The sequence below is a fragment of the Anomaloglossus baeobatrachus genome, chromosome 7 (assembly GCF_048569485.1).
Source record: "Anomaloglossus baeobatrachus isolate aAnoBae1 chromosome 7, aAnoBae1.hap1, whole genome shotgun sequence".
NCBI classification, from domain to species: Eukaryota; Metazoa; Chordata; class Amphibia; order Anura; family Aromobatidae; genus Anomaloglossus; species Anomaloglossus baeobatrachus.
Genome location: NC_134359.1, coordinates 53,869,308 through 53,894,528, shown reverse-complemented (window position 1 = coordinate 53,894,528; position 25,221 = coordinate 53,869,308). Strand labels below are relative to the sequence as shown.

The 25,221-nt window shown below is 44.9% G+C and overlaps 1 protein-coding gene across 1 annotated transcript in view; it reads left to right on the top strand.

The window, feature by feature from the left end:
• Window positions 1–25,221, top strand: part of LOC142246613 (bile salt export pump-like) — a 108,481-nt gene that overhangs the window by 13,209 nt on the left and 70,051 nt on the right. The window contains exons 8-13 of the mRNA XM_075319683.1: window positions 768–939; window positions 1,041–1,165; window positions 4,195–4,369; window positions 21,331–21,444; window positions 22,620–22,730; window positions 24,821–24,946. Of these exons, the coding sequence (XP_075175798.1) occupies window positions 768–939; window positions 1,041–1,165; window positions 4,195–4,369; window positions 21,331–21,444; window positions 22,620–22,730; window positions 24,821–24,946 (823 nt within the window). The remainder of the gene's footprint in view (window positions 1–767; window positions 940–1,040; window positions 1,166–4,194; window positions 4,370–21,330; window positions 21,445–22,619; window positions 22,731–24,820; window positions 24,947–25,221) is intronic.

Sequence of the window (25,221 nt, the reverse complement as noted above, 5' to 3'; positions counted from 1 at the left end):
ATGGATGATGTGTTTTACGACATCCAGACAGGCCAGCTTTGCACTCCTGTGCAGGTGCACTTTGATCTGCCCTGCTCAGGGCAGATCAAAGTACTGTAATAAGCAGGTGCAAGGATAGTTTAAAGACTGCATACGCATTAGAATACTTTGATCTGCCCTAAACAGGGCAGATCAAAGTGCACCTGCACAGGAGTCCAAAGCCAGCCTGTGTGGATGATGTAGGACACATCATCCATACTGCGTTGGGTAGAAGGAGGACGGAGATCGCAGCAGAGAGGAGGTGCAGGACCGGAAACCAGCGACTCACATCGGACCGGACCACCCCCCCGGTGAGTGTAATAAAAGCATTCTAGAATGCTGTATATAAGAGCTCAGTGGTGGTGGCCGCAGCTTATAGCGCTAAATCTGGTGACTTTCTCTCAGCTCATGATTTTCTCAGTTTTGACTCTAGTCTTCATGTTATAAAGCTCTACGGGTTGGATATTGAGTTTTAGGGGTGGCACTGGGGAGAGTTTTTTCTTCTAGAAAATATCAATTTTTCATATATTTTCCCAGGTAGTATTGCCCTAAAAAAGCCCTATCAGCTGTATCCATAGAAAGATAATAATAATAATATATTTTATTAATTTATATAGTGCTATTAATAATCAGTACCTTCCATTAGGACACTATTAGTAATGCCGCCTTCTATCCCATACTTAATTTTTTCAATTTTACTTCACTCGCTTAAACTGATACTTACATAGTTGATTTGTTTTCCGCCACAGTGATATCAACAAAATTAATGATGCCATTGCTGATCAAGTGGGGATATTCATCCAAAGATTTACAACATTTCTAGCTGGCTTCCTTCTGGGATTCGTTAATGGATGGAAGTTGACTTTGGTGATTATAGCTGTGAGCCCACTTATTGGTATTGGAGCTGCCCTTATGGCTCTGGTAAGATGTATTCTGCTATATGACCGTGAATAACTATTGAGATAGCTCTTAGTTTGTAGCAGGTGTATATCCATTTAATTAATTTATCCTTTGTGTTATAGGCGGTTGCAAAACTAACAGGCAGAGAATTGCTGGCCTATGCTAAGGCCGGAGCAGTTGCTGATGAAGTCCTCTCTGGGATTAGAACTGTAGCGGCATTTGGTGGAGAATTGAAAGAGGTTGACAGGTTTGTGCTGCTTAATTCATTATCATTTTACAATTTATACCGGCAAGGGAAATAATAGATGGAAGTTCCTCAGTCAACATCTAAGTGTCCTTGATCACATGATCAAGGACGCTTAGATTTCGAAATGCGTCTTGTGTTACGCTTTTAATATGGAGATGGCGTAATCCCCTACCCTTGGTGTGTTTTTTAACCATGATGAAATAAAGAAGGAACAAAGATTTTTTTAAATGGTGCTGGATCTTCAACTTTTTTTCTAGCTTCATAAATAAGGGTTGTGAGTACACCTGAAATGCGTAGAAGAAGATGCTATTCACGCGTTCACTGATTTCTAATACACTATATGATGAAGAAGAATTTTTATGCCAGAGCCGGACTTCTACTTTATTTCTTTCAGTATTTTGTGCATTTTTTTTTCTGGTTCGAAAAACGCCTGGTGCGAAAAAAAAAATTCATATCACTTTTCTGAATTAGCACCAAATGGAATCTTCTCCAAACTGGGTGCTGCTGATCAGAAGGCTACAAAAAAAATCATTAGGAATTTTTTTTCCAAAATACTTAGGAAACGAAAAAGTCCTTCTAGAACTCGCCTTAAAGTGGTTCTTTTTGACTACCTCAAATGATCTCCATGTTCATGTAGTCCAAGTAGTCTTAAACAGTTTATCACAAAAATATTTATTATGTATCAACAGTACAGGTTAGTAATGTGTAATTGTGCCGCCCCCGCGTCAGCAGCCGGGCTGTTCGGATCCGGGTCTACGGTGGCTCGAGGGGTCTCTGGATCCGGGGGTCGGGGTCGTGTGGCCACTCAAATAAAAGGGGGAGTACTTAAATGGGGCTGTTTGGTTTGGTTAAAGTTCGTGACACCACCCATGGTGTGTGGTAAGGTGGAGTACCACCGCTGCAGCTGGGAGTACCCGGTGGCGATGGAGTGGGCAGCTAGGTGTTTAACCCCCCCACAGGTAGGTTGAGTGCCCCGGGACTCGGTGATGGTGATGGGGACGTGCCATTGGGGATGTAAGGGTCACTTGTGTACTCACTCAGTCCAAAGAAATCTGACACCAACAACTTGGTAAACCGAAGTTCTTGACAATGCTGCCGCTCGGGGTAGCACGTTCGGGTCCCGTTCCCGCTGGTGTGGCCTGATGATCTGTGACCTTTCCCTTGGCACACTGTTCTCTTCTTAGTTGGCCCCTATAGCCTGAAACAAGTCGGGTCCCGCTCCCCAGTCCGGCTAACTGAGGAAGCTTGCTCTCAGGGTTCACGCTTGGGATTTCCTGTACCATTTTAGTGGAAAGTCCTTTCCCCCTCGTTGCGCTATTACCCCGATTTTGGAGTGGGTGGAGAGTGGATCTTGAAGGCTCCGTTTTTGTCGGGTCCATTGTCAGGTTGCCTGGAGCTACTCCCTGACCTAGGGTCCACGTACCCCGTCATGCCCTGGTCCCAGCCCGGTGACGGAACAAGGCCGCCTGCTGTCCTCCTCGACAATACCGTGCCCCTTGTCATGATCCCCTGCGACCGAGGGGTCCAGCTCCTACTAGGCCCAGACCACCATCTGCTACCTAGTACTTCAAAGGAGCCCAGCTCCTGATACTCCTGCCTTCCCCTTAACCAACCTCCCAAGTGGGTGACCCTATTCCACTCAGGCCGTCCACTGGTGTGTCTGGTGAGTGTGGTGCAGAGTGTTCCCAGGATTTTAATTAGCTGCTGTTGGCAACACCATTGGTTGGGGACCCACAACCAAGGAGGAGGTGGATATTGCACAGAAGGGCAGATTGCACAATATCCTGTGACGACCTGATAGGCCAGGGCATCACATTCCCCCTTGGTTAAACATAGCTCGTCCGCGAGCTACAGGACATCAGAGGTTTATTTTTTTTTATTTTTTTTTTTAACTGGAAAAATAGAAAAATAACATTTTTATTTACACAGATTCATCCCACAATAGGGAGACTTGGTACTTAAATGTTACACAACTTTTTTAGAGTTCATCGTTCCAACGGTGAAACGCTACCCTTTTAGTTAGTAGCGGAGGCTCAACCTGCTCACATAATCACTGGGGGTCCATCTGCTGGGACCCTCATCGATCACAATAATCAGGGTTCTTTATCAAGGTGATAATGTAAAAGTGTGACCAAAGCTCCTAACAGCTCATTAATGGATCTTATTTTCATGCTAGGTACAAGGAAGTAACAAGTGAATGGCAAAAGGGAAGGGAAACCCTGTGTCTAGGGAAGGGGGAGATGGTGACCCCTGACCAAGCCTACTGCTAGGAACTGGGTTCCCTCACCATCCTAGATAGGTTCCGCACCTATGCTCCGAGCCGTATACCTGGCTCTAGGCTGACCCTGACCTGAGCTCTAAGTAGGGAGTGGATGGGATGAGCTCTTCGTCAACCCCACTAATGGACAAACAGGGATAACAAACAAGGGAAAACAGCAAACAACTTATCTCCAGTTGACTCAGGGAGAGAAACGACAACAACCACCAAGATTCTCCAGATGAATGCAAGCTCAATTCTTGCACAGAAGACTTGTAAAAGGTAAATTAACTATCACCAGCACCGATTAATAGGAAGCGAAGGTATATAAAAACACAAAGAAAGTACTAATGAACAGCAGCTGACAGGCTGAGGAACTCCACAGGGTCCTATAGAGAAAGGGATGAAAACCAAACAGAAATAATAGGTCAGAGAGCAGTTTGCACAGCCAAACAAGGTGACCTTCTATAGCCGGACACCACAGGACTGTCTGTTACCCGTAATACACCCATGACACTCATTGATCAGACCCCTAGTATTCTCTATTGGAGTTAAAGGAATGGTCTAAGTTACCATCTACCAGCACATCAGCTTATGCGTTTCGCAATAAAATTCCTTAATCATAGCTGAGGTTAATCTAATAAACAACTGTAGACATTTCACAGACCACGTACAGTTGGAGTAAATATTATATTGCTTCAATGTCAAACCTGTGAATTTAATTCTGTATCATGATTTCAATAATACTTTTATATATTTTATCTCTGCACAGATATGACCGAAATCTCGTGTATGCTCAGCGCTGGGGAATAAGGAAAGGCATTATTATGGGATTTTTCACTGGATACATGTGGTTTATAATATTTCTTTGTTACGCATTGGCATTTTGGTACGGGTCTAAGCTGGTGCTTGAGGAAGAAGAATATTCACCTGGAAATCTATTACAGGTAAAATGTATTGCTCTTTTAAAAAACTGGCTTGGAAATTTACTAAGATTGGCATTTCATACATTGGTTTAGTGGAGGATAGTCAGGAATAAATTGAAAAAATCAGCCTTTTTGGATTTCTGTTAACGAAATGTCAACAGAAGCCACTGAATCGCCAGCAGGAGCGGTCTGTGACCCCATTGTGCCAGCACTGGACACAGCAGGCAGGTCCCAGCGATCCCACCAGCAACCTGACCTGGCAGGGATCGCTGGAGCGTCGCTACATGGGTTGCTGGTGAGCTTGTCACAGAGGCAGATCTCACCAGCAACCCGTGACCAGCCCCCAGCGCCGCGTGGAAGCGATGCTGCGTTTGGTAACTAAGGTAAATATCGGGTAACCAACCCGATATTTACCTTGGTTACCAGCGCACACCGCTTAGCGCTGGCTCCCTGCACACCTAGCCACAGTACACATCGGGTTAATTACCCGATGTGTACTCTGCTACGTGTGCAGGCAGCAGGAGTCGCTTCTGCGGACGCTGGTAACCACAGTAAACATCGGGTAACCAAGAAGCCCTTACCTTGGTTACCCGATATTTACCTTCGTTACCAGCGTCCGCCGCTCTCAGCTGTCAGTGCCGGCTCCTGTTCTCTGCACTCCTAGCCACAGTACACATCGGGTTAATTACCCCATGTGTACTCCACCTACGTGTGCAGAGAGCAGGGAGCCGGCACTGACAGCTGAGAGCGGGGGACGCTGGTAACGAAGGTAAATATCGGGTAACCAAGGTAAGGGCTTCTTGGTTACCCGATGTTTACCGTGGTTACCAGGGTCCGCAGAAGCCGGCTCCTGCTGCCTGCACATTTAGTTGTTGCTGTCTCGCTGTCACACACAGCGATCTGTGCTTCACAGCGGGAGAGCAACAACTAAAAAATGGCCCAGGACATTCAGCAACAACCAACGACCTCACAGCAGGGGCCAGGTTGTTGCTGGATGTCACACACAGCAACATCACTAGCAACGTCACAAAAGTTGTTCCTCAGCAGCGATGTTGCTAGCGATGTTGTTTAGTGTGATGTGGCCTTATGGTGCATTATAAAAAAAAGTCCCAGATAATAATGCATTAACTTTATTTTCAAGAAATGTAGGGCCAGCCTCAGATAGCATATGCGAAATGCGAAGGGAAAAGCTGAGAACACTACTTTAATGATTGTTACATATTTGTACATTTCTTCTGTTACCTCTTTGAAAATTTTCAAAACATCTGTTATAAGCAAAAATAGGACAATCCTCAGTCAATGATGCAATCCCTCCCAGGGCAGTGGCCAAAAATATTGTGACGCTAGTGACTACTCACTAGCTGAGAGCCTGGGTAGTCTAGAGGTCTGGGGTCAGATACCAAGAAGGTACATAATAACAAACGGGTAAGACAAAAAGGCGCAGTCAGGTCAAGGACAGAGGTCAGAATTTCAAGAAGGTAGTGGATAAAGACCAAGGGGCTAGGCAAATGGATAGTGAGGAGAAAGGTCCAAGGTCGATCAAATTCTGAGCACAGGAACAACAAGCACACAGACACCACTGAGCTAAAGCTATGACTGGCAATAATTAAATGCAGAGAGGTATCTAAATAGCCAGGTAATAACTCCGAACAGGAGACACATGGAGGAAACCCAGCACATCCCAGCCTCTGATTGGACGACTGAACTGTCTATCACCATTCTGACAGCTTGGCACGTCCTAGCCTCCGATTGTGACTAATGAACTGTCCATCATCATGCTGACAGCTCAGCATGCCCATGCCTTCAATTGGATGACTGAACTATCTATCACCATACTGACGGTTCAGCATGCCCCAGCCTCTGATTGGACAACTGAACTGTCGATCACCATTTTGACAGCTCAGCAGGCCCCAGTCTCCAATTGGATGGCTGAACTGTCCATTACCAGACTGACAGCTCAGCACACTCCAGCCTCTGATTGGATGGCTGAACTGTCCATCACCATATTGATATCTCAGCACACCCCAGCCTCTCATTGGACAGCTGAACTATCCATCACTATGCTCACAGCTCACAATACCCCTGCCTCTGATCGAATGGCTGAACTGTTCATCGCCATATTGACAGGTCAGCACGCCCCTGTCTCTGATTGGATGGCTGAACTGTCAATCACCATACTGACAGCTCAGAATGCCCCTTCCACTGATTGGACGACTGAACTGTCCATCACCATACTGATAGCTCAGCAGGTTGCCTCCGATTAGATGGCTGAACTGTCAATCACCATACTGACAGCTCAGCAGATCCCAGCCTCCGATTGGATGGGTGAACTGTATATCACTATGCTATGTGGTGTTTTACTTACCCATCCAGGTGCATAACTAAAACTCCACAATTTTCACTTGGAACCATGCTCTCTCTGTTTTTTGTGGGTTTTTTTTTTTAAACTTCACTCCGATGTTAATTCCATGACCTTCCAGAGCTGATATTTCAGAGTTTTCCCGGGAGTCCGTGTTTACTTTCCAGTAGCAATACCTTGTCGGCACATGTACCGTCATAGCTGTTTAAAATACACTAAAGGCCGCTTTACATGCAGCGACATTGGTAAAAAGATGTCGTTGGGGTCATGGAATTCGTGACGCACATCCGGTCGCTTTAGCGATGTCGTTGCATGTGACACCTACGTGCGATCGAAAATTGTCGCAAACATGTGCGAAATTGCTAATCGTTGACATGCTCCCCTATTCCTAATTATCGTTGCTGCTGCAGGTGCGATGTTGTTAGTCGTTTCTGCGGCAGCACACATCGCTATGTGTGACACCGCAGGAAAGACGAACATCTACTTACCTGCGTCCACCGGCAATGCGGAAGGAAGGAGGTGGGCGGTATGTTACATCCCGCTCATCTCCGCGCCTCCGCTTTGATTGGGTGGCCACTTAGTGACGTCGCTGTGACGCCGAACGAACCGCCCCCTTAGAAAGGAGGCGGTTCGTCGGTCACAGCGACGCCGCTAGGCAGGTAAGTAGTGTGACGGGTCCGCACAATTTTGTGCACCACGGGCAGCGATTTGCCCATGTCGCACAATTGATGGGGGGTGGGTACGCACGCTAGCGATATCGCTAACGATATCGCAGTGTGTAAAGCGGCCTTAAGACTGGTTTAAGATTACCGGAGCATTGCTGCTCCAGAGAAGAGAGGACGGATTTTCTAGGCGAATAATGTGATTTTTTAATTTTATTACTTTTTGATGCTATTCTATATCCCCTATTCTAGTCATATTCTATAAAGTAGCTCGATAAATCACTCTGGAATTATTTTGTTCAAATAATTAACTCAAATTAAGCAGCCTATTTATTTAGTAATTGGAGTTTGGGACTTTAAAACCTTGCCCAAAGATGAATCCTAAGTAGCTGATGATTAATATTGCACACACAAGGGCATGTTTGTAGTAATAGGAGCTCATGCATGATTGATTTATGAAGCCCGAATTATTTCTAACAGCTACAGAGGATAAAATAATACATTTATTTCACAGATGAAATCTAGAGCAGCCAGCCATATCTTTTGAAGGGCATTTACTTTAAATCCCCAAGTTCTAGTGTGTTCATTCTTAAAGGGAAGCTGTCACCAGATTTTTAAGTTCTAAACCAAAACTAGCACCTTAAGCAGAACCTGTGCTGCATTCTATAAAAGTGCACGTTGTCCCTTGATACCACCTGTAGTCCCCACAAATACCTTTAAAAAGCCTCCCGCCTTGTACAGGATGCTAATCCTTGGATCCGGTCGGATGGGCGTCGTACTTTGCAGCTCATGTCCCTCCTTTTGGTGCTAGGTGATTGACATACATGACTTCAGAGAAGAGAAACATTGCCGATTCGCGCAAGCGCACTTTGCTCTGTCCTATTGCGGGCAAAGCCGAAAACATCAATGTGCATGCGCAAGCCGGTGAGTTCTATGCGCAGACGCAAGACTTTGCCCGGCAACTTGGATAACGTCACCTAAATCATCCACGTAGCCAGGAAAAATGTTGCTTCCTGTAATGGAAAGCAGGAAAATCGTGTGCAGGTGCTCGAGGCTCGGGCCGAGCATCCCAAGATACTCGTGTACTCGGCCCGAGCACCGAGCCCAATGTTATCCTATGGGAGACCCGAGTATTTTTCTGAAATGACCAGCGGCAGCATGTAGAAACCCTAAAAATGTCACAAAAGTCTCAGAAGAGTGCTCAAATGACATGGCAACAGCATGGGGAAGACCCCTTGAAGCATTTATCACTCAAAAGTCACAGCTGTGAACAATTTTGTCCGAGTATTACGCCATTTTTATGGACTCACCAGAAAACCTTCCAAAATGACACCAAAATGAATTTTCATGGCGGAAATGTTAAGGGCACATACCCAATAGTGAGATAGAGCTGGTGTATGTTACTTTTTGAGATTAATACATGAAAGATTTTACGTAAAAACATTGTGTGGCACTCCGATGTCCAAAACGCATTGTGCTTTTTACTAGCGATGTCGGTCATTTTTTTTTTCATTCTATCTCCCGTCGGTTGGTCTCGCTCTGTCTGTCTCTCTCTGTCTTGTCTATCCCCCTCTCACAGTCTGTCGGTCATTCTCCCCCCTCTCTCTTACTTACCGTTCCCCGATCACTGCCCCGGCGCTGCACAGCTGTTCACTAAACTCCGGCGGCTTTTCCTCTTTTGAAAAAGCCGGCCGCTCATTAAACAATCTCGTATTCCCTGCTTTCCTGCTTTTCGGCGCCTATGATTGGTTGCAGTGAGACACGCCCCCACGCTGAGTGACAGGTGTCTCACTGCACCCAATCACAGCAGCCGGTGGGTGTGTGTATACTGTGCAGTGAAATAAATAATTAAATAATTAAAAAAAAACGGCGTGCGGTCCCCCCAATTTTAATACCAGCCAGCTAAAGCCATACGACTGAAGGCTGGTATTCTCAGGATGGGGAGCTCCACGTTATGGGGAGCCCCCCAGCCTAACAATATCAGTCAGCAGCCGCCCAGAATTGCCGCATACATTATATGCGACAGTTCTGGGACTGTACCCAGCTCTTCCCGATTTACCCTAGTGCGTTGGCAAATCGGGGTAATAAGGAGTTAATGGCAGCCCATAGCTGCCACTAATTCCTAGATTAATCATGTCAGGCATCTCCCCGAGATTCCTTCCATGATTAATCTGTAAATTACAGTTAAAAAACACACACACCCGAAAAATCCTTTATTAGAAATAAAAAACACTAACAAAGTCCCTCATCACCAATTTATTAACCCCGACAAACCCTCCATGTCCGGCGTACTCCACAGTCCTCCAGCGTCGCATCCAACTGTGCTGCATGAAGGTGACAGGAGCTGCAGAATACACCGCCGCTCCTGTCAGCTTCACACAGCAACTGAAGACAGCCGCGCAATCAGCTGAGCTGTCACTGAGGTTACCTGGATCCAGCGGTGGATGCAGCGGTGGCCGCGGGTAACCTCAGTGACAGCTCAGCTGATCGCGCTACTCACCGCCACACCGGTCAGCTCCACGCAGCAACTGAGGTGAGTATCGCGATCAGCTGAGCTGTCACTGAGGTTACCTGGATCCAGCGGTGGATGCAGCGGTGGCCGCGGGTAACCTCAGTGACAGCTCAGCTGATCGCGCTACTCACCGCCGCACCGGTCAGCTCCACGCAGCAACTGAGGTGAGTATCGCGATCAGCTGAGCTGTCACTGATGTTACCTGGATCCAGCGGTGGATGCAGCGGTGGCCGCGGGTAACCTCAGTGACAGCTCAGCTGATCGCGCTACTCACCGCCGCTCCGGTCAGCTCCACGCAGCAACTGAGGTGAGTATAGCGATCAGCTGAGCTGTCACTGAGGTTAATCGCGGCCACCGCTGGATGGTGGCCGTGAGTTACCTGGCTGACATCAGCTGATCGCGCTACTCACCTCAGTTGCTGTGTGAAGCTGACAGGAGCGGCTGTGTATTCTGCAGCTCCTGTCACCTGCATGCACTAGAGCTGGACGCGACGCTGGAGGTCCGTGGATTACGCCGGACATGGAGGCTTTGTCGGGGTTAATAAATTGGTGATGAGGGACTTTGTTATTGTTTTTTATTTCTAATAAAGGATTTTTCGGGTGTGTGTGTTTTTTAACTGTAATTTACAGATTAATCATGGAAGGTATCTCGGGAAGACGCCTGACATGATTAATCTAGGATTTAGTGGCAGCTATGGGCTGCCATTAACTCCTTATTACCCCGATTTGCCAACGCACTAGGGTAAATCGGGAAGAGCCGGGTACAGTCCCAGAACTGTCGCATCTAATGTATGCGGCAATTCTGGGCGGCTACTGACTGATATTGTTAGGCTGGGGGGCTCCCCATAACGTGGGGCTCCCCATCCTGAGAATACCAGCCTTCAGCTGTATGGCTTTATCTGGCTGGTATTAAAATTGGGGGGACTGCACGCCGTTTTTTTTTAATTATTTATTTATTTATTTCACTGCACAGTATAGACACGCCCACCGGCTGCTGTGATTGGGTGCAGTGAGACACCTGTCACTCAGCGTGGGGGCGTGTCTCACTGCAACCAATCATAGGCGCCTGTGGGCGGGGAAAGCAGGGAATATGAGATGGCTGTGTACAGAGCACAGCGCGCCCGCCGGTATAAAGGCTCGGTCACGCTGTGCGGGCCGGCCAATCACTGCAATTCCACAACTAACAGGGCTGTGGCATTGCAGTGGTCTGCCAGCCAATCCCTGCATGAGGGTTGGCTCTCAAAAGAGCGCCAACATGCAGGGATGAAGACCACGAGTACAGCACAAGTATCGCGAAATTACTCGGTACCCGCTGAGTAGCCCGAGTACAGTGATACTCGTGCGAGTACCAAGTAGTAACAAGCATACTCGCTCATCACTAGTGTGCACATTTATGTTTTGTCTCTGCCCACAGTAGGGCAGAGAGAAGTGCACTTTCGTGACCCGGAAACGTCTCTGCGCATGCGTGAGATTTTGCCTGCTACGTGGATGATGCAGGTGACGTCATCCACATCGCAGGGCAAAATCTCACTCCTGCACATAGATCTTGCTGGTTCGCGCAGGCTTACTGATGTTTTCGGCTCTGCCCACAAAAGGATAGAATGAAGTGCGCTTGTGCGAGCGAGCAATGTCTCTGCTCAGGTGCAAGATTTTGCCTGCCTACATGGATGGTGCCGGAAGGGTCATCTACATCAATCAGCAAACGAGGACGGTGATCAGTGTGGAATGGAGGGACACGAGCCACAAAATAGGATGCCCGTTGGACCAGATTCAAGGATTATCAAACATGGCGGGAGATTTTATTATTTGTGGGGTCTACAAGGGGAATCAGGGGACAACATGCACCTTTATAGAATACAGCACAGGTGCTGCTTAAGGTGCTAGTTTTGGTTTAGAACTCGAAAATTTGGTGACAGCTTCTCTGTAAAGAGCTTGACCGAAACTAAGTAAATTTCCCACTATATGTCTAACTATTTAATTCACTAATCTAACCACTGTTCTAATATGTTATACTTAAAAAATCCCTAAAGGGTACTTTACACGCTGCGATCTCGCTAGCAAGATCGCAAGCGATCGTACCTGCCCCCGTCGGTTGTGCGACACGGACAAATCGCTGCTCGTGCCGCACAACCTCGCTTACCCCCGTCACATGCACTTACCTGCCCTGCAACGTCGCTCTGGCCGGCGATCCGCCTCCTTTCTAAGCAACGTCACACGGCAGGCGTCCAATAGAAGCGAAGGGGCGGAGATGAGCGAGACATAACATCCCGCCCACCTTGTTTCTTCCGCATTGCCGGTGGACGGAGGTAAGGAGATGTTCGTCACTCCTGCGGTGTCACACACAGCGATATGTGGTGCCGCAGGAACGACGAACAACATCGCTAGTAAGCAGAGAACAATTTTTAGTTTCAGGACGACCTTTCCGTGGCAAACAACTTTGACCGCTTTTGCGATCGTTTAAGGTCGCTTGTACTTGTCACACACTGCGATATCGTTAATGACGCCGGATGTGCGTCACAAACACCGTGACCCCGACGATAATTCATTAACGATATCGCAGTGTGTAAAGTCCCCTTAACATTCCCTCTCTGTTTTATCTTTTTGTCTGTGTTCTTTTTTTTCTTACATCCGATGATGATTCTTGTCTTGAGCCTCCCAAAACAATATTCTGAAATAGATTTTAATTAGGGCCGTTACTCCTTCTGTTTCATTTTCTGCCCTGAAACTAAAGGGTACTTTACTCGCTGCGATATCGGTACCAATGTCCCTAGCGAGCATACCCGCCCCCGTCGTTTGTGCGACACGGGCAAATTGCTGCTCGTGGCGCACAACATCGTCACACGAACTTATCTTCCCTGCGTGCGATGTCGCTGTGGCCGGCGAACCGCCTCCTTTATAAGGCGGCGGTTCGTGCAGCGTCACAGCGACGTCACACGGCAGCCGTCCAATAACAGAGGAGAGGTGGAGATGAGCTGCCAGAATATGCCGCCCACCTCCTTCCTTCTTCATTGTAAGTGGATGTGTGGCGCCCCTGAGGCTTCCGTCGCCACAGGTCATTGCACCCCATCCAGCGGTGTGATGCCCAATTCTGGGAGAGGAAGAGAGTGAACTCCGGTCCCCTGGTAAATCCACACTACACCCATTGCTAGGAACACACTGGGACCATGGAAAGTGGCAGACAACCCTCCCATGCTGCATGCTGGGAGGGGTCATAAGACCCATCCCTGCTCCTATAGGGTAGAACAGGGCAAATGGGGAGGTGGGAGGAGCCATCTGAGAGCAGACACAGAGAGGAAGGTCTAGTTTAGTTAGTTACCTCAGGGAGTGAGAGAGTGAGGAGCCAGCATGTAGTTGGAGAAGAAGAACGAGAGAAAGGAGGGAGGAGGAGGCCTGCTGGAGGCAGGCAAGGAGGAAAGAAAGAAAGAAAAGAAAGAAAGAAGGAAAAGAAGCTCCAAGTCAGACAGGAGCAGAGAAACAGAAGGAGACGCTTCCTGGTGAAGATCCTGGGACCCAGAGGTCCAGGTGACACCATGTAGAAGACAGAAGGAGTCGCAGGGCCACGGGTAGTCTGTATAGCTGTCAGGGCAGTTTAGAGCTACGGTGGCCTGTTCCACAAGAACATCGGTGGAGGGAACTAGCTGCAACAGGGGACGGTCCCTAGAGACTGGAGGAGTGCAAAGATCATCTCCAAACAGTAAAAACCGAGGCCCAGGGAGTGTTGTAAACTCCCCGGGCCAGAACCCATAGCAGAACTTCCAGAAAAGGGGTAATCAGCCGACAGGTGACCTCCCAGCCTGGAGGCTGTAGTGGAGGCCAAGCCAGGTTTATCCTATTAAAGGCAAGGCTAAGGAAGACAGCAGAAGAAAGAGACACTTAAGAGAAGGGTACCGGCTTTTACTCTCAGAATCACCCAGAAACGGCGGAGGTCCCTGACAGTGATCCCAGCAGTCCAAGGGTCCCAACAGTACTGTGACAAGAAGTGTGAGTAAAGAACTTGAACTGCACCCTTGAAGTGGTCTCTGTTATTCCAGCTGCATAGACATTCACAAGCACCAACTGTGCCCCGGGCATTGCTCCACCTGTGGGGAGCAGTACCACCATTGCTGCCATAACATCATCCCGGTGGCCTCACACAGCAGCGGTGGCTTAATAGCCGATACCACAGGTGGCGTCACGAACACAACTTTATTCATCAAGCCACATATTCTACTGACACCCACCAGGGCCACGGAGCCGGGCCCAGCCACCACTGACTACCACCGGACTAGTCCGGCCCGGCACCGGGTGTCCCATAGCCCTGGGGTGGGCGAGTCAGATGCAGGTAAGGAGATGTTCGTCGTTCCTGCGGTGTCACAGATAGCGATGTGTGGTGCCGCGGGAACGACGAACAACATCGTACCTGCAGCAGCAACGATATTAAGGAAATGAACTACGTGTCAACAAGCAACGATTTTTCACATTTTTCCACTCGTTGATCTTCGCTCATTAGTGTCACATGCTGCGATGTCGCTAAAGGCGCCGCATGTGCGTCACTAACGACGTGACCCCGACGATATATCGTTAGCGATGTCACAGCGTGTAAAGCACCCTTTAGTGTCATCATGGGCCATCAGTATTGTTGATGGATATGTCCCAGCACTGAGATCACGATCCGATTGACAATACTCAGTCCCTGCTGGGAAAATCAAACAAATTGTCATTGTCATAAAAATAAAAAAACAGATTGCATTAGAGTAGAGAGGGAATCCTAGGAAATTTTGAATTGAAGTGTATAAAAAAAATGATTAGGTTGTTAAATTAAATAATTAGATAATTAGGCATATAGTATGAAATTCACTTACTATCAGATAACCTTTTAATACATAGTTATGCACAGTGCTTACCGACATAGTTTATATACAAAAAAACATTTAGAAATACAAAACAGTTACACTGTATTATATCCAAGAATCACATTTACAATTCTGCTGGTTGTCATCAGAAGCAGTCTTGATTAGAGTTGGGCAAACCCGCAGATTTGGGTTCGGCAGGATTGGCTAGACTTAAAAAAATCCAGGTAAAGCGCCAGCATCGGCACATCCAATGGATGTGCCAATTCTGGAGTGGCTGTAGACTGCTATTTTTAGGCTGGGGAGAGCCCAATAATTATGGTCCTTCCCAGCCTGAGAATACCAGCCCCCAGCTGTCTATTTTATTTTGGCTGGGTATCAACATTGGGGAGATGGCATGCCGTTTTTAAAAATTATTTATTTAAATATTTTTTTAAAAGCCCCATGGGGTCCCTCATATTTTGATACACAGCCAAGACAACACACACAGCTGGGGGCTTCAGCCTGAAGCTGACTGCTTTATCTGTAGTGGGTATCAAAATATGGGGGACCCTACAGCATTTATTGCAATCATTTATTTATTTTTACACTGCACTTCGGGGACCCAGAAAGCTAGTGTGAGGGCAGCCAATCACAAACGCCGACACGCCAGTAGTTTGCCTGAAACCAATCACAGATGCTGTCAGAGACAGTGGGCAGGGGAAGCAGTGAATATTCAAATGCTTTAATGAGCACATTCCAGAAGCAGTGTGATAGCCATGTGGAAACTCGGTACAATGAGAAATTAATTAATGAAGAATTTTGGCCACTAAGTGATATGTTGATTAAAGGTAGAACTTCATTCTTTTATACCAAGCCTTATTACTTATGAGAGCTGTGGCAATTTGGCGTTATAGTTGGGTCTTTATAAAAGGGGTTATCATAATAGACAGTCCCTTTAAATCCCATACCATATACCATGTTTTTCCGAAAATAAGTATAGTATTTCTTCCTCTGAAAGATGGGCTAGGGATTTTTTTCAGGGGATGTCTTATTTTTTTCCATTAATAGCAATACACATTTTTTCTTGATAAAAAAAAAAATCAACATTTATTCAAATATAGTCATATTGCATCCTGGCACATCAACATAACTTTCCAAACCTCTCCAAACATGTGTGTATCTATCCATATCTATCTATCCATATCTATCTATCTATCTACTGTATCTATCTATCTACTGTATCTATCTATCTATCTATCCATCTATCTACCTATCTATCTCTCTTCCTATCTCTCTTCCTATCTATCTATCTATCTATCTATCTATCTATCTACTGTATCTATCTATCTATCTACAGTGCCTACAAGTAGTATTCAACCCCCTGCAGATTTAGCAGGTTTACACATTCGGAATTAACTTGGCATTGTGACATTTGGACTGTAGATCAGCCTGGAAGTGTGAAATGCACTGCAGCAAAAAAGAATGTTATTTTTTTTTTTTATTTTTTTTTTTTTTTAAATTGTGAAAAGTTTATTCAGAGGGTCATTTATTATTCAACCCCTCAAACCACAAAAATTCTGTTTGGTTCCCCTAAAGTATTAAGAAGTATTTCAGGCACAAAGAACAATGAGCTTCACATGTTTGGATTAATTATCTCTTTTTCCAGCCTTTTCTGACTAATTAAGACCCTCCCCAAACTTGTGAACAGCACTCATACTTGGTCAACATGGGAAAGACAAAGGAGCATTCCAAGGCCATCAGAGACAAGATTGTGGAGGGTCACAAGGCTAGCAAGGGATACAAAACCCTTTCCAAGGAGTTGGGCCTACCTGTCTCCACTGTTGGGAGCATCATCCGGAAGTGGAAGGCTTATGGAACTACTGTTAGCCTTCCACGGCCTGGACAGCCTTAGAATGTTTCCACCCGTGCCGAGGCCAGGCTTGTCCGAAGAGGCAAGGCTAACCGAAGGACAACAAGGAAGGAGCTCCGGGAAGATCTCATGGCAGTGGGGACATTGGTTTCAGTCAATACCATAAGTAACGTACTCCACCGCAATGGTCTCCGTTCCAGACGAGCCCGTAAGGTACCTTTACTTTCAAAGCGTCATGTCAAGGCTCGTCTACAGTTTGCTCATGATCACTTGGAGGACTCTGAGACAGACTGGTTCAAGGTTCTCTGGTCTGATGAGACCAAGATCGAGATCTTTGGTGCCAACCACACAGGTGACGTTTGGAGACTGGATGGCACTGCATACGACCCCAAGAATACCATCCCTACAGTCAAGAATGGTGGTGGCAGCATCATGCTGTGGGGCTTTTTCTCATCCAAGGGGCCTGACCATCTGGTCCGCATCCATGGGAAGATGGATAGCACGGCCTACCTGGAGATTTTGGCCAAGAACCTCCGCTCCTCCATCATGGATCTTAAGATGGATCGTCATTTCATCTTCCAACAAGACAACGACCCACAGCACACAGCCAAGAAAACCAAGGCCTGGATCAAGAGGGAAAAAATCAAGGTGTTGCAGTGGCCTAGTCAGTCTCCTGACCTTAACCCAATTGAAAACTTGTGGAAGGAGCTCAAGATTAAAGTCCACATGAGACACCCAAAGAACCTAGATAACTTGGAGAAGATCTGCATGGAGGAGTGGGCCAAGATAACTCCAGAGACCTGTGCCGGCCTGATCAGGTCTTATAAAAGACGATTATTAGCTGTGATTGCAAACAAGGGTTATTCCACAAAATATTAAACCTAGGGGTTGAATAATAATTGACCCACACTTTTATGTTGAAAATTTATTAAAATTTAACTGAGGAACATAACTTGTTGGTTTGTAAGATTTATGCATCTGTTAATAAATCCTGCTCTTGTTTGAAGTTTGCAGGCTCTAACTTATTTGCATCTTATCAAACCTGCTAAATCTGCAGGGGGTTGAATACTACTTGTAGGCACTGTATCTTCCTATCTATCTATCTCTCTTCCTATCTATCTATCTATCTATCTATCTATCTATCTACTGTATCTATCTATCTATCTATCTATCTATCTTCCTATCTATCTATCTACTATATCTATCTATCTATCTATCTACCTATCTATCTATCTATCTTCCTATCTATCTATCTACTGTATCTATCTATCTATCTATCTATCTGTCTGTCTGTCTGTCTGTCTGTCTATCTATCTATCTATCTATCTACTGTATCTATCTATCTATCTGTCTTCCTATCTATCTATCTATCTCTCTTCCTATCTATCTATCTATCTCTCTATCTATCTATCTATCTATCTATCTCTCTATCTATCTATCTATCTATATCTATCTATCTATCTATCTATCTATATCTATCTTTTTAGACTCCTGCAATTAAGAGACATTTGGTCATATGATTGGGAAGTCATCAAAGGTCCTAATACAATCCTAACCTCGGAATCCAAATTTTGGGGTCCCTAAGCGAGTAGGGCCCTCAGAAATTGTGCAGTTTGATTCCCCCTAATGCCTACCCTGAATTTAACTAGGGCTTATTTTTTAAGCAGGGCTGATATTTCAAGCATACCGCAAAAATATTGTAAAACAATGCTAGGTCCTATTTTTGGTGTAGATCTTATTTTCGGGAAAACATGATAATACAAAATACAAAAGTCACTTTAACAGAAAACCAAAAATAATATACTTGCACTGATTGGAAAATAAAGTAGAGCCCTGACAACTGTTTATGACTGTCTTCTGCATCAGAGAAATAAACCAATGTGTTATGTTTGTGACTTTTTTAGCGGTGCGCTGTTTTTTCATCAAATTGATATACAGTACATTTAGTTACAATACTTGATCTTGTAAAAATATACCCAGTATTATCTTTGAGTTTGTAAAAGTTAATAACAACAATTTGCTAATTACTGTCTTACTTGAAGAATTAACTTTCCTTACAGTTTGGTGTGTAATTTCTTCTTTGAGATAGTAATATAAGACTAATTAAAATGGTAATGAGTGTTTTATTGTGTCATTTTATGACAGTATTAAGAATATCAGTGCACCCACCAAAGAGATGTTCATTTGCTGTAATGAGCAGTAACCATTTTTGTTTTCCATTTATTTGCTGATGGGCAAGAGCTCAGGGTTTCTAACCTGATTTTTAGATAAAAAAAATGCATTTTGAATGCCAAAAGTTTTGTTATATGTATTTATATAGCATGTCATAGCACTGAATACATAGAGTAAATGCAGAATTACCAATATTAGTGCTACACACATAGGGGTGTTTAAAGGGTAGCCATACAAATATGTACAATGACCCCCTGAGGAAGCCGGGTTCTGGTGATACGCGTGAGGGAATCTCTTTCCTCACAGGGGATTTCTTTATCATATATCCATATTAAATCTTTACTTGTTCTATTCTGTCATTCTAAAGGCCCCGTTACACGCTGCGATGTATCTGACGATTTCCGTGACGCACTTCCGTGATCGTTAGCGACGTCGTTGAATGTGACACCTACGAGCAACTCCGAACGATCGCAAATAGGTTGAATATCATTGATCGTTGACACGTCGTTCAGTTTCAAAATATTGTTCATCGTTTGGAACGCAGCAGACATATTGCTACGTTTGACACCCTGCCAACGATGAACAACATCCACATGACCGCCTTGGTCAAACAATATATCGCTGAACGATGTTGCGTCGTTTGTGAGATCGTTACGTGTGACCGCTGCTAAACCACCTATGAGCGATCTCAGCAAATCGTAACTACGATCTGGGAGTGTCACATCGCTACTGAGATCGTCAGATAAATCGTAGCGTGTAACGGGGCCTTTAGGCCATCTCTTCATGTTTATTGTCTCTCTATATATACTTTTGATGCTGTATTACTCACCTAGTCATTTATACTTTGATATACAGTTCTTGGATTTGGATTTTTGCAAGTAATTATTATATTAACCTTTAAATGTGTCCTGCCCTTCGTTTTTGGGCTGGGACCATTCTATTATTGTGGCACTTTGTTTTTTTTGGCAGTTTTAATTATTTTTAATATTTTGGTGTTATCGATGTATACTTTTTTATATGATTTTTTTAAAATAAATTAGCATTTCTATCTAAATGCATATCTGTTTGCATAGTTTCTCTTTTTTTCTTCCAATATTGTGTACAGGAATAACACCATATCTGGCCATTTTCACCAGATTTTCTCTCTGTCTGCTCTATCTCTAATTTGCAATCCACTGGGAGCTGAGAGGATCTCTAATATTCACAGCACAGCATAAAGGAATTAACTTTTGTTCATCATTTTTTAGCTTACAGAGACAGGCTGCAGTAGTATGGTGGAGATTATGCAGCAGAGCTGAGTGGTCTGAATGAGAATCAGGTCTAGAGTAAGATAAAAGAGTTTTTATAAAGCTGATCACAATCTTTGTCTTTCTCCCTCTGCCTGTTTCTTCTCCCTGCTCCACTGTTCCCTCTCCTAGAGTGTAATGAGCTGTGCCACAAGATAAATATAGTGCGTCTTGTCTGAGCAAGACAGACTGGAGCTGATTTTTCCAGAGTGAAACACAAGTTCAGGAGGCAGTAGGAAAAGAAAGATGTGTCCAATAAGGGGGAAGGAAAAAGATTTCTCAGATTAGAGATTCTAAAAAATTGCTTATATTCACCTGTACTATTGAGTTATGCAAAGCTGGTTGAAAGTACAGTTTCTTTAACCTCTTACCGACATTGGACATAGTGGATTTGTCCTAGCTTGTGTCGGTATAATCACCGCCGGCTGCCGCAGTGAGCCGGCAGTGAGTCCTGCACATGTCTACTGATTTGTACATCAGACATGTGCGTCTATCAGGTGCAGGTGAGCCTCTCTGCAAAAATGGTACCATTAAAAATGTCAGCTCGAGATTCAAAAATAAGACATCCCTGAGCCCCAGATCCTGAAAAATGAGAACGCTATGGGTCATGGAAATTGGCGCAAGAAGTATGCCACTTTTTTTGGGCAAATTTATTTTAACACCCTACATAAAAGTAAAGCTATACATGTTTGGTGTCTACAAACTCATACCAACCTGAGGTATCCCACCTACACATCAGTTTTACCATGTAGTGAATTTGGTGAATAAAACACCCCCAAAACAATTGGGCAATCACACTTTTTTTGCAATTGGAATTTTTTTGCCGTTTTCCAGTACACTATATGGTAAAACACATGGTTTCTTTTAAAAGCACAACTTGTCCTGCAAAAAACAAGTCCTCATATGGCAAGATTGACAGAAAAATAAAAATGTTACGGCTCTCGGAAGAAGGGGAGCAAAAAACAAAAATGTAAAAAATGGAAAATCACCCTGGTGGTGAAGGGGTTAAAACTCCTGCCCCACAGAGCCACAAAGGAGGGCTTGAAATTTGCTGGAACTGTATCTAAAAATTGAAGACAGTCCCAGCAAATGTAGGACAATTCGTAAAAATGAATTAGGAATCATTTTTTGGCAAATTGACTAGAACTAAAATCCCCAAACCATGCAGAAGCAAGAAAAATGAAATACAGGAGGCTGAAAGAAAATGAAGAGGCTCAAAGTAATAACATCTTGTATCATTCACATGTAAAATAGTTATATATAAAAATCTGATGTTGGACAGGTTAAGGATAATATTTATTTTTGCCTTAGGTGTTTTTTGGTGTGTTGGTTGGCGCGTTGAGTCTTGGTCAAGCATCGCCTTGCCTGCAGGCCTTTGCATCCGGACGAGGAGCGGCCACAAATATATTTGAGACTATTGACAATGTAAGTTTAATTCTATCTGTGTTTAGGATCTGCAAAATAATTCTTCAAATTCTCATAAAGATTGTATATGGTAGAGGAGGTTACTCGGAAGCAGCATGTCAATGCTTTACACTGATTGACATTTATCGGAATTGCTGGGATGTCATTTTATTATATGTAATAATGTAATGTAATCTTGTAATTGTATTATAAGGGGGTGCCCATGGGCAGTTGTTTAACTTGTGCACTGTTTGCTATTGTGCCATTTGTGATTGTTGCACCTTTTGTATTCACGTTGAGCATGTGTATCCAAGACTGTAGTCTATAATATTAGTAAACTGGAGGCAATTGACTATGTGGAATAGACATAGATTAAGGGGTACTTTGCACACTACGACATCGCAGGTGCGATGTCGCTGGGGTCAAATCGAAAGTGACGCACTTCCGGCGTCGCTGTCGATGTCGTAGTATGTAAATCCTTTTTGATACGATTAACGAGCGCAAAATCGTCGTAATTGTATCATCGGTGTAGCGTCCGACATTTTCATAATTACGCTGCAGCGACGGTACGATGTTGTTCCTCGTTCCCCTGCGGAAGCACACATCGCTGTGTGAGAAGCCGCAGGAGCGAGCAACATCAGCTTACCTGCGTCACCACGGCTCATGCCGGCTATGCGGAAGGACGGAGGTGGGCGGGATGTTTACGTCCCGCTCATCTCCACCCCTCCACTTCTATTGGCCGCCTGCCGTGTGACGTCGATGTGACGCCGCACGACCCGCCCCATTAGGAAGGAGGCGGTCACCGGCCAGAGCGACGTCGCAGGGCAGGTGAGTGCATGTGAAGCTGCGGTAGCGATAATGTTCGCTTTGGCAGCGATCACAAGATATTGCAGCTGCGACGGGGGCGGGGACTATCGCGCTCGGCATCGCAAGCATCGGCTTGCGATGTCGTAGTGTAGAAAGTACCCCTAAGATTGCCCAGGTATAGAGATTAGCGAATCCAAACAGCAAAATTTGGAATTCGTACGGAACGCGGACTTTACAAAAAAATAGAAAAATCTGCAAATCCTCAACAATCCTCAACATAAATAATAATAATAATAATAATAATAATAATAATAATAATAATAATAATAATGTGCACATAGTCTTATAGGGAAACAAATGATGTAACCTCTCTATGTGATTCTATACAGGAGCCTCAAATTGACTGCATGTCAGAGGAAGGATACAAACTGGACAAGGTCAAGGGAGAAATAGAATTTCATAACATTTCTTTCCATTACCCGTCTAGACCCGAGGTCAAGGTAAGATGTCGTGCTACATACAATATTTCTAGTATAGTTGTTTTGCATTCAAAGTCCCTATAGCAAAAGAGCCCTTATCATTCTGAGAATGTTCAGAATAAGCCATTGTGTGCGAGATAAATACAAGGTGAAAATGTATACTGGTATACCAGGAAGGCTATTTATATACTGGGGTCTAGTAAATAAGGGAAGAATTAAACAGCCTCAGAGCTACCAGTCTGTTTAGTTCAGTAAGGGGTACTTTGCACGTTGCGACATCGCTACTGAGATATCGTCGGGGTCAAATCGAAAGTGACGCACATCCGGCGCCAGTAACGACGTCGCAACGTGTAAAGCCTAGGAGAGAAGATGAACGAGCGTGAAACAGTAAAAAATCGGTGATCTGTGTCACGTCGTTCATTTTCATAATGTCGGTGCGGCCGCAGGTACGATGTTGTTTGTCGTTCCTACAGCTCCACACATCGCTGTGTGTGAAGCCGCAGGAGCGACAAACATCTCCTTACCTGCGCCCGCCGTCCATCGGCAATGTGGAAGGGAGAAGGTGGGCGGGATGTTTACATCCCGCTCATCTCCGCCCCTCCGCTTCTATTGGCCGGCCAATTAGTGACATCGTGGTGACGTTGCTGTGACGCCGAATGCACCGCCTCCTTGAAGGAGGGATTCTTTGGTAGTCACAGCGACGGCGCCGACCAGGTATGTGCGTGTGAAGCTGGCGTAGCGATAATGTTTGCTACGGCATCTATCACAAGATATCGCATGTGCGACGGGGCGGGTACTATCGCGCTCGGCATCGTTATCATCGGCTAGCGAAGTCGCAGCGTGCAAAGTACCCCTAAGGATACATTTCCATATCCAGTAATCATCCATTACAATAGATCCTGCAGCAATCCATTACCAAAAAAGTTGTGCAGAAACAACTCTTTTGTCTGGCCCCCCAAAAAATTGATTTTAACTGGATCAGTTTTTTAACATTGAACTTTATGGAAAACAGATCTGTTAAATAGCAATCCGTTTTTTTGCTTAATGGATCAGATTCAAATGAAAAAAGGCAAAAGCTGAGTAGTTAAGAGATCTGGGGTCAGATACTATGAGGGCTTGTAGTAACCAAAAGGGGTAAGAAAAATGCGTAGTCAGGTCATGGTCCAAGGTCAAAATTCCAGGAAATTAGAGGACCAAGACAAAGGGGCTTGGAAATGGGTAGTCAGAAGCAAGGTCAGACATCAAGCAACAACAGATCACAGACTGAGCACAGGAAAAAGGCAAGGAGACACCACCGAGCATAAGCTACAACTGGCAGTGATCTGATCACTACTAGATAATCACGCTAAAGGTCGGTACCTGGAGGAAGCCGAGCAGCCCCAGCCTGTGATATGGCTGCAAAGCTATCCTCATTTTGCAAGGGAACAGACCAGCTCATTCCAGTCCCAGATTGGGCAGATTAGCTACATCCGGGAGTTTTTCAAACCCAACTACTGGCACCTCATACTACTTTCGGAATCCAGACAGCACAGCATGCCCCGGCCATCTATTAGACGGCTGAGCTGTTACTCACAGCATCCTTATGACACATTGAGAGGCTGATTCGTGACAATATAAACACAAAAAAAGTACAACAAGGCATCACGCTTTTATAAAATAATTGAATGATACCTCACATGGATCTATGTTGTGCAAAAACATGCAAAGATTTTGATTCGTGACAATGCCTAATAGTTTTGGCCGGGTGACACTGATTCCAGGCCAGCCCCACTTTTAACTATAAATTTATTGACATGACCGGGTACTTTTGGGTCCTGTGGTAGGACAGGTAGCCATTACCTCCCTTCCCCACCTTTCTCCATCAGGTAGGCCACAGACTGCAATAGACCTATGTCCTACAAGATGTTGTTGTCCTGGTATAAGTGGCGTTTTCATTAATAATTAATCACATTAACAATTAGTATATTTTCTTTAACAGTGATTCATATTAGTACCACAATGGCTTGTGACTGTGTATGAGAACATGTGGCATCACTATAGAAGGCGTTAGTTAATTAGTAAAAGTTGTTTGTTTTTAAAATTACTAATACAATATATTACAATTTTCTCAGATTTTAGACAAGTTAAGCATGATTGTTAAATCTGGAGAGACCACAGCATTTGTTGGACCCAGTGGAGCTGGAAAAAGTACAACAGTTCAACTCATCCAGCGCTTCTACGATCCTGATGAAGGCATGGTGAGTGCTGGCCAAATACTGATGGAGCAACGGTAGGCTTGTAATGCCACCTTAGGGCTCGCTCACACCAACGTATAAATCAGAAAAATTATTTCCGATTTTTTTTGGACAGCGCTTGGACCAATCTTGTATTATGGGGCAGTGCAGATGGCCAATTTTTTTATTGACATAGTTCATTTGGGAAAAAAACCCCAGAATGGTTCGATTTCACTCCGAAATCAGATGGGTGGGTGAAAAAATGCCATATGGAGCTTCAGTATCGCTTTCGATTTTTA